Raw genomic sequence first — 10,961 nt, 5'->3', positions numbered from 1 at the left:
TTTCAGCAGACACGATGGAAACTACCACAAAGAAAGGGAACTGCAGCTACAACAAAGACTGGAAATATTCTTATCACATGGGTGAAGCTGGTAGAAGGCAATTCTCAGTTTTTGCTTAGCTTTCAGGTGTATTGTATTTACTCAGAAAAGGAGTGTGGAAAGTTGAATAAAAATATTAGTATTATTAATTATAATAATATTAATATTAATAAATAAAAGTCCTGTACATGCTAAACATTGGTAACCTGTGTAGTTTTGTGTACTTGTTTTTCATACATAACAACATTTCAGTATACCTCAGCAGACTGAGTCATTAAGCATGTACAATTCTGGAGTGTTCTGGAACAGGTTCATTTCATAGAAAGTGGGAAACAACAATATTCCTGCCTTGTTGTCTCTGGCAAACCTATGTCCTGGTAAGACTAAACTATAATGATTAGCCAAAGTTTAACAGATAAGCCAACAAGCTGTTCAAGGTGATGACAGTCAAAATTAATACATAGACAACAGCTAACTGTACAGCACTGGCTGGACCTTATAACACTCTCCCCCCCTCTAGATGGAGCACGTGCTGCCATAAGCTCCATCTTTTTTTGCTAAGGTAGCTGCAAACGCCTCATACAGTCAGTTACCACCAAAATAAAGTCACTCTCTGGGGAATAGTATATTCTTTTAAATCATTCATCATTATTTTAGTCAGCGTGTTAATTCTACGAAAAGCCTGAAAAAGGTAATATTTGTATTGTCATCGCTAAGCTCTTATTTTTTTCTCCTGACAGAACCCGGGCTTTGTGAGGTGAAACGTACTTCCGGCTTCGTTGTGACTAACTCTCGCTAACTTGACAGAAAAGCTCTTTGTATGACTGGTCCGCGAGGCACCGCAGCACTGAGCACACGCGCAGCGGCGGCATCAGCAGCAGCAGCAGCATCAGCAGTGGAGGAAAATTCAAACAGAGTCCCAAGCAGGGACAGACAGGGTCCACGACGTCCCCTGTCCGAACCATACACAGGGCTAACGGACGCACTAGAGGAAACGGTGCTTTTTAAAAGCACTACTTCATTTTAACGTTTGTTTTTAACGTGAGAAGTACGTGAACAGGGAACTTTGCTCCCCAGAGCAGCAGTTTCTTGGGCAGGAAAGCCGGTGTGTGGAGAACAGCGTCAGCCTAAAACTTCGCTGCCTCTCACAGCTTGGTTTAAGAATTATTTCACCAGTTAGTTTTGTCTTTGAAAAAGTTGTTTTTTTAGAGTAAGCTCAGGTTTTTGTTAAATCTCTTTAATTTTGAAATTACAAAAGCAAGGAAAGAAACTCGGAAGAGAAGTGGATGTATTTCCAGCCATGGATGTAACAGTTTACCCGCCTCCTCCTCAGTCTCTAGCCGCGCCAGACCACAATAGATTGGGACAGATTTCCTACCCTGACCCGGCCTTTGGGACCAACAAGGTAAGTGGGGGAAAGAAAGCAAACTACCGCACATAGGCTTCTTCTGTTAGCAGATAAAATACACTTTTGTGTTGTCTTATTCTGACTTATTAGTCCCACTCAGCTGTCTCCCCTCTCCGTGTTCATGTTCCGCGCCCTGCCAATTAAGGGGTAATTAATTGGCTTGTTAGGCTCCAGTTAATTATCGTAGTTACTGAAGGTAACTACATTTGAGTGCTTCTTTTTATATTTTTCACTCACTAGAGGGTGCAGAGCCTGTAATTTTATTCCGGCTTTGTCGTCTGTGATGTGATGACACCTATAATTAAAAAGACGCCCACTGGTAATAGAAAGGCCATCGGGTTTAAATATGCTGCATATTTGAAGTCCAAACAGAAGATGTATGTTTGGAATGAAAGAGATGGCAAGCATGAGGGAGGAAAACAGGAAACCAGGATCTCTTTTTGTAGTATGCTTACAGAGGTGATCTTGTGTAGAATTTGCAGTACTCGTTTCTGATTCTATCTTGGTCAAGGTGAATGGAGTTTGGGAAGCAAAGGTCAGGGTTAGATTTACAGTAGAAACCTGGACCTGATAGGGATCCAGGATGGGTGGATGTGGATGCTTAGCTTATAGGTAGATTGCAGTTAAGGACAATCCATCCCCATCCAGTGTATGGGGATGTTTGTCAGAGTAAATTGTCTTGGTTCAATCAAATCATGCCCATTTGACAGTAAAAAATTGCCTAATTATTTAATAAGGTTTAGCTAATGACTGCATCCAGGTGAATTGACTGCTACTATTAACCTCGATTATCCTCTGTCTCAAATAGACTGGTTCATTTTGTAGTTTGGTACTTTTAAATAGAAGTAAAAAAAATAGTAATAATGAGTTCATTACAAGAAAATACTGACTTTAATGAACTATTAATCAATAAATCATTCTAAGTCAATTGTGCACCTGTAGTTAAGGTGTGTTGAACCCTTTCTCTCTATTTTCTTTTATACTTCAATTTGTTTTATTGACATACCATGCAAACAACAGCAACTGGAAGTTCAAATTAAATACTCATGTCATATGAAATTCTCCTAACAAACCCGTGCAGTAGTTTTCATGATCGGATGAAGGCCTTTTAACATCAAAATATCCATCAGGTCACTGACAAAGCATGTAGGATTAGTGTAAGGGTTGGATTTCATTCTAGCCACAAGCTAAACATGCAAATGTTCAGAAACTAGAAGAACTAAGTTTCCAAAGCAGGTTATATACATTCAAGTTTGCATTTCATTTTTTTTTCCTGTAGAAACTTTTCAGCTAGTGCTGGAAAAAAGGTTGGAGGTTAACCTAACCCAGACTCTACTCGTAATCCTAGATTGGTCGCTAGTAACCTACTTCAGAGGGTAAAATGTAATGCGCACCGGGGGAACCAACAAAGGCAGGCCTGTAGCCTGATGTCATAACTTTTGACTCCACCTTTTCTTTGTTTCCACTGATGAGTTTAACTGAACTCTTTCTCATATGGTTGGGTCTGTCCCATTGCGTCTTTGCCCGACAGTTCAGACCTGATTATTTCCGAAGCTCTGGAACCCCAAAAATGCCACCGTCAGGATAGTTCCTTCATTGTTGGCCACATGAACAACTGGAGACCATCTAATGAAACAGTCACACCAGCTACGGTGCTGTTGAGCTCGCTGACAAGACAGATGTTAGAAAATATTATATATCAGAGAATGACACTTCAAATGGAGAGAACTTACTTACAAATCACAAATTATGGGATGGGGCTGTAAAGTGGAAGTTGATTAAAATCAGTGAGAACCCATATTTCCTTTGGTGAAGCCCATTTTGAGTTCAAGACTTCTTGAGTTGCTTGAAGTGGTTAACCAATGATAGACATATTTAAATTAGTATGCTCATTGTTAAGTTCTTGTTCAATAATAAAATATGCTGATATACGTGTATATGTGCTGGAATAAGAAATATGCTCGGCTGATGGAGTCTGTGTATGCCACCGCTCTGTTTGGATTATGAAGCAGTTTGGTAAAAGTGGGGAGACTATTTCTTGACTCTGACATGACTGTGCTGTGTGATCTCTGATGGTGCATAAATGTAATTTTTCTTTGAATAAAGTACAAAAATAGCAGATTTGGAGAACTTCTAAACTATATGCAGTTTGTAGGTCATGGAGCAGAAGTGATGACAAAGCTGTTGTGACCTCTGACCTTAATCTGTGGTTATTGGGCGTAAGCAGCACATATGTTAGTTATTCCCCCATTTTTTTTTTTTGATTTATTTATTTGTTACCGTAATGACCAAACTCACTGTGGTGTATACTGGGCTGTGTTTTTAAGCTCATAATCACATCAAGTGTGGAAAGGCCCCATATAGCACTGCGCCATGTTGTTGCTAGTGTGTATTTGTTTCAGAAAGAGGGAAGGAGAGATAGAAGATAAGAGCTCGGAGGATGTGGAGAGAGAGCAAGCCTGTGTGGTTGGGGGTAGGGATTGGAAAGAGAAAGAGAGAGAGAGTTGTTGGGGGTAGGGATGTTGTTGATGAGAGAGAGAGAGAGAATGCGAGTGAGGGAGAGGGAGACGCGCGCACACACACACACACACACACACACACACACACACACACACACACACACACACACACACACGCACACACACACACACACACACACACACACAGAGGAGGTAGAGTGTGTGTAGTGGGGGTGGGGCCACCAAGGTTTGTACTATATTTTTTTTTTCCTCTGTGTCTTGATTCACGGCCCTGTCGGCCTGATAGAAGAGATCATATTACTGCATAGAGAGGCAGAGAAAAACTGAAGAAAAGGGAGAGAGGCCAAAAGTAGGAGAGTTGATTAAACATTAATTCAGTTCTTTTAAAGACGTACTTGAGCTTCTTGGTTGGCTCTGAATCTGAAATGAGTGACTGTTTTCAGGAATTCAACCTCAAATACAGAGCAGTTTTACTTTTCTAAAGTGGCAAAATAAGTCTGATTGCACCCTTTGCTCTTACACCAAAGGGTGTAATGCAGGCCATTTACCATTTACACCCTTAAAATACACTGCATTGAATAGCTTCACGGTGAGGCCCATGCTACTTTTAGCTTGTGAGTCTCTCTGTGTTACTGTCTGTGTCTGTTTGTATATCTTTGGCAGAATGTGGTCTTAGAATCCTCACTTCATCAACAAATGGATTAAACAAGCTAAATTATCCATCAATCCAAAATAATCCATTCTGATTAGAGCTCTGCATTAAGGCTGCTTTATAGCCAATTCATAACAACCTATTTCTCAAGGTTGAGTATGACAGCTACTGATAATGTAGGGTGTTTAATAAAAAGAAAAATGTTGGTGCAAAAATAATGAGTAGCTTGGTTGTGTGGAGAAATGTAATAAAAAAACAAAAATAAATATAAAGAGATAGTTTACAGCCGAGCCTTCTGGCATGCAATTGGCTGCAAATAAAAACCTTGAAGAATTGCAAGTAAACTGTGCAGCATGTCTGAATACAGTCAGAATTTTACAGATGTGTTGCTACATGTTAATGGGTGTAAAGTTCAATAAGAGGTTGTTGTCACATAGGGTTGGGTGATTGGACGAATATATCGATAGTTTTTACAAGGGCGATTTATTTCTTTATTTACCAGTGAGTAAGTTTGCTAATAATGATGGAGCTAATAGATGCAGTCGAACAGAAAAAAATAGCACTGTTTTAACAGCACCCTCTTTCATCTGCGAGCAAATGCACCCTCCTCAGAGTGCGCCCAAATGCTTGTTGTTGGAGCTGCAGAAGCTGGTGATAGCCTAGCATACTCAGGTGGATGGTGGACACGTACATGCTCATGCAAGTTAGTCGTGTTTGAGTATTTTGCTGGCAAAGTACTCAAACAATTTGTACATCTGCACAAGTGGCATGCCGCTTTGGTCACATCCTTAGGTATACCTCTTTCATCTGGTTTAAAGCCAAAGAAATCCCAAATTGGTGACTATATATATATATATATATATATATATATATATATATATATATATATATATATATATATGATAACATTGCCCTGCCCATCAAAAAGTCTGCGCATGCGCAAATGCCCATCGGTGATTGTTGGACTGACGATTGCTGGTTGGAAAATTTTTATACATCGCCCAACTCTGTTGTCACATGATTCTTCCACCTCTGTCCAACATTGCTTGTGCTTTTAATATAGAGCTGGGCGATATAAGATTTTTTCATATCACGGTATGTTTTTTCATTTCAGGCGATAACGATATATATCACGATATAAGCCAAATAACTATATTTGTAAGATTTAAATGTGCCTTTGCTCACAAGTAAAATGTGAAATAATCAGCAGCTTGTTTTGATTTAAATATTTATTTCCCATAATAAGTTCAACAGGGTAGATGTACTTAAGGAACATGAGACTTTTTCAGATAAATAAAGGCAAATATTGCAAACTACATAAAAGGCAGCCGCTAAAGTGTTTAAGTTTCAAAATAGAACAAACAAAACAGACTAAATTGTCAATTCCACTTAGAAACAAAATATTAATTCTAAAAATAAATCTTAGTTTGTTTTACAGAAGAACAGACAAAATTGACTAACTTTTGTCAATATCAAATAAACTGAGAACTAAAAGGAAATTCTCAATCTCTCCTTGTTGTATAGCTTAGCTTTTCAAACAGTTTTAACAGTTACTTTAGTCTGCCAAAACCCGAATGACGAATTAGCGTTTTCAGTCATTGAGCATGCACCGGTTTATTGTATTTTCAGACTTGCTTTCAGCACAATTTACAGTGCGCGCTACTCTGTTTTTTTGTCAGACTTGAAATAGCCGAAATACCTTCACACTACGGAACTTCTGTGGCTCTTCTGTTCGACAATCTCTCCGGCATTGGAACCATCATCTGTTTTCTCTTCGGTAACCTTCGGTCACACTCTCGTTTGATTTTTCTCTAGTCAGCACACTCATTTCCTCCATTACCCGGGCAGCACGGCGGCTGGCTGCTTCCCAAACAAATACACATGTGCGGCTTGGCACTTGTGCTGTACGTAACAAGTCACGTGACGCTGTGGCTGTGATTGGTTCGGCTCTGCGCTAGTTAATTTGGATTGGTTGTAGGGGTGGGCGACATAAACGATATACGATAGAAACGATATAAATTTAGCCAACGACAGAGATTTTGACTCTATCGTGATAGCGCATGTTGATGATGTCATCAAGCTGTGCCTGTTTTGGTCGAAAGCATCGCAGCGGCTAAAACCATTCTCATCTGCAAATTATGGCGGGCGACAGTCATAACAAAGAGATCTCGTCTCTCACTCTTGAAATATGGGGAAAGCCAAAAACTGCGCTTCCTCCACTTCCGTAACATTGATTCATTAATGTTGAATTCTCTCGCAGCTGCTCTATTCCCATGTTGTTGCAGTATATTAATAACTAACCTCGTATTGTGGATGAATAATCTCAGTTGTTCTCCTAGCTGAAGTTTGGCCCGTGTATAGCATCCTGCTATACGATTGCATTTGTCCCTGACCACCAGAATCCCACACATTAACTTTTATCGAGTGGAAAAAAAGTTGGCGTTTATCCTCCAGCTTCACTGTGCTAATGTTATGCTAACATAGCTGTATTGCTAGCAATCACGTAGCACAACATTATATACCAGGTAGTCCAACTTCAGTAACCCTGCAAACGTCACTGCTGTTTAGTTTTCTGTCTTCATTTATGTTGGAAGTGGTAGCAGAGCTGTACGTTTTAATTAGTTTCAAAAATCTCTCAGTCAGAACATGGTATGAAATGTTTAGGTGTAAACTAGCGAGCTAACTTCCTGTTAACTTCTAACTCCGTTAAATTTAATAAATTCTGTTTTCATGGATGCATGGATATTAAACTTAATTGTTACACCCGATAAAGCAGCAACGCTGATGATTTTATTAAAGATGAAATAATTTAGACCGTTTTTAACGCTTAGTGTTCGTTTGACTTTGGGACCTGACAATCCATCAAGCAGTGCGGCTTACCAAAGTTGTACTAAAACATTTTTTAACAGATTTCTGCAGCCAAAATCAGTTCGAGGTCAGTAAGCACAACCAGAATTCATACATAAGGCACACTCTCAATTTTTGAGAAAATTAAAGGATTTTAAGTGTGCCTTACAGTGTGGAAAATGCGTTATACAGAAGAAAAGAATATATCGTGATATATATTGTTACTGCACATGCTTTAAATTATATCGCGATATGAATTTTAGTCCATATTGCCCAGCCCTAATTGGCTGTTCTTCTTCTTTTTTTTTTTTAAGAGGACAGGAGAGATGAGGCCTAGAGCAGGGCGATATGGCCAAAAATATTTATCACGATATATATTTGAAAATTTGCGATAACGATATAACTGACGATATATTTGATGCGAGACAAAATACAACTCCACAACATTAATAGCGCAAAAAGACAACCTTCCATTTATTTTCACTTAAACAAGAAGCTGGTTTTTATGTACATTAAAGCTTTATAAAAATGTAACAGTGCAAATGCAAATTCCTTGCTGAAAGTTTAACCAAAAGGCATTTCCAGTAGAAATGGGCTGACATATCCTGAGCATAACCATGTATAATATCCACTGAAGTTAAAAAGAGGTGCTTTGCAACATTAAACTGCAGTGTGCAGTACGTATTTTTTGGACCATAAGGTGCACGGGATTATAAGGCACATTAAGCGAAACAAAGCAGTCAGATAAATCAAACTTTATTAAACTCATTCTTCTTGCTTCCTCCACTTCTGTACCATTGATTCATTAATGTTGAATTCTCTGGCAGCTGCTCTATTCCCATGTTGTTGCAGTATACTAATGACTAACCTCGTATTGTGGATGGATTATCTCAGTTGTTCTCCTGACTGAAGTTTGGTCCGTTTACAGCATCCTGCCATGCGATTGCGTTTGTCTCTAACTATCAGGAACTTTAACGTTAACTTTTATAAGTGGAAAAGTGTTAGTGTTCGTTCTCCAGCTTCACTGTTTATGTTATGCTAACATAGCTGTGTCGCTAGCGATCACGTAGCACATCATTATATACCAGCTAGCCCAACTTCAGTAACCCTACAAACATCACTGCTGTTTAGTTTCCTGTCTTCATTCATGTTGGAAGTGATAGCAGAGCTGTACGTTTGAATTTTTTCAGAAATCTCTCAGTCAGAACATGCAATATCATGCTTAGGTAACTAGCGAAACTAGCGAGCTAACTTCCGCTAGCTTCCTGCTAACTTCTAACTCCGTTAAATGTAATACATTTTGTTTTCATGGATGCCTGGAAGTTAAACTTTATAGTTACACCTGGTAAAGCAGCAATGCTGATCGTTTTATTAAAGATGAAAGAATTTAGACAGTTTTGAACTCTCAGTGATGCTGCAGTGTTGTTTGACCTGAAGATACGGAGTTTAGGACCCAGATTACTCCCAGATTTAAGAGCATCTTAGTCCGACAAATACGACAATAACAACGGCTGCTTGCATGTTCTGCAAAAAAATGTGCTTTGTCGTGTATCTGACGGACAAACACCAAACCAGTTCCACATCACTGAAGTTGCACCATTTTTACAAACCAATTCTGGTTCATCTGTTTCACTCAACAAGCGGCCATGTGCATATGAAAACAAAGGCACTGCGCATGCGCGTTTTACTCCCATTCTATCGCGATGTTTCATTTCCCTATCGTTGCCTAACATTATACCGGTATTACCGTGAACGGTATAATATGGCCCAGCCCTAATGAGGCCTATCGCAATAGTTTAACTTTTCTATTGAGAAAAAGTTATTTCGCAATACATATCGTTATCATTCTATCGCCCAGCTCTATTTTAATATACAACTTTCTATTTCATCTGCATATACACTGTTCTCCACTTTACTTGGGCATTTGTCCATTGGTAAATTGATTGCCATTTGCAATTAATTTAGTAATAAACAATTCCCCTCTGTCTCATTTTAAAAGTTCAGTTGCTGTTGTCATTGTGTTCCTGAATGTTTCATCTGCCTCTCGGAGGGCTTTCAGCTAGCAGTTCTTGTTCTACTCAGAGATCCTCTCAGTGAACAGGAGGGCAAATTTAAAGTGTTCATGTCCACAGGTCGCCAGTATCCTGTTTAGAGTTTGTTTTACAACTAGCTCTTCTCACAGAAATTCTCCCTGTATGCTAATGGAAGTGTTATCACAGAAGGCCAGATGCCTGAAGACTTGATATGTAAGGTAACGTCTTCTAGCTTCTGAAACTGTGCTTGTTTATGGCTAAAAGCAGGGCTCGCAAAATGTCAAAATCCCTGTTAGCCCTTCGGGCAGGCACTATTCAGTTTTTGGTAGCCCAAAATAAATTTAAGTAGCCCGAATAAAAAAAAAAAAAGAAAAAAAAAAGGACAATTTTTTCATTAATGTTTTGTTTCCTTGTTATACTTTAATGTATAATATTGTAAAGGAAACAAAACATCAATCTAAAAAAATTTCAAACACAAATTACAACAAATTACAATCATCAACTCAAATATTTGGTTCTAATTGAACAGAAATTTCTATGAACTTGCAAGAACTGTGTAGAACATGAATCAGTGTTCAGTAAGAGGCAAGTGGAACCAAGATCTAGGACATTTGCTTTTTGAAGTTTGCAAAGACTGCTAAATCTTGCCAGTGGTAGTTCACTCTACAACATAGTACGCTGTTCTAAACAGCTTTTTCAGGACTTCTTGTTGTACTTGGTTTATTTTTAGTATGTTTTTTGCAATTGGTGTTTGTTCTGGGAAAGATACTGCAGACTGAGCAATAATGCATTTCTTGCATTTCTCATGGGTTCTGATGGGGTCTTTCTTAAAATGACTGGTCCCAGTAACAAAGGCGCTTGTCGACTCAGAAATCGAGGGAAACTCACAACACACCCGGCAGAACATTATGTTATTTAGCTCGTCATATTCCAGCCACATAAATTCTTTTGTCCATGAAACCAAAAAAGCTGCGCTTTCCTTTTGCCTCATAGTCTGATTTGTCATGACTTTTCCGTTTTGTGGTAGGCTTTTCTTTGGCTGCCCCTTCTTCACCCTGACCTGTCTTGTTTGGCTCTGCAGAACTAAAATACCTGCGTAAATCCATCTGCTTTTACACACATACTTACATAACGATCAGCAATTCTCTGCGCAATCAACCTCTCTCACATGTTCAAGCTTGCTGCAGGAGATTTCACTTGTCATGTTTGATAGTTGATAAGACGATGCCAGAGGAATTGTTGCGCAATTAATCTGTGACTTACCAATCAGTGCTGCCGCTCTCTATACACAGTTCGCGCGATCGCAAAGTCAAAGCAAAAAACAAGTGCAAATTCAAACGCGATTTCAATAGTTCAATAGTTTCAACGAATCAACACCCCCGAGTCATTCTAACTACCAGAAATCTCGAAGCACAGGCCGAGGGGGCGGTGTGGCAGCAATTTTTCACACCAGCCTATTAATTAACAAAAGACCAAGACAGACTTTTAATTCATTTGAAAGC

The 10,961-nt window shown here is 39.0% G+C and overlaps 1 protein-coding gene across 2 annotated transcripts in view; it reads left to right on the top strand.

The window, feature by feature from the left end:
* The first annotated feature begins 874 nt into the window (after positions 1–874).
* tox (thymocyte selection-associated high mobility group box) overlaps positions 875–10,961 on the top strand; it is a 73,850-nt gene continuing 63,763 nt past the window's right edge. For both annotated transcript variants that reach the window (XM_080907700.1, XM_080907699.1), the window contains exon 1: positions 875–1,444. In XM_080907700.1, coding sequence (XP_080763826.1) covers positions 1,340–1,444 — 105 coding nt within the window. In that variant the 5' untranslated portion in view covers positions 875–1,339. The remainder of the gene's footprint in view (positions 1,445–10,961) is intronic.

Source organism: Rhamphochromis sp. 'chilingali', assembly GCF_963969265.1.
Source record: "Rhamphochromis sp. 'chilingali' genome assembly, chromosome: 16".
NCBI lineage: Eukaryota > Metazoa > Chordata > Actinopteri > Cichliformes > Cichlidae > Rhamphochromis > Rhamphochromis sp. 'chilingali'.
The sequence above is the reverse complement of the archived record's forward strand: the minus strand, read 5'-3'. Positions and strand labels throughout refer to the sequence as shown.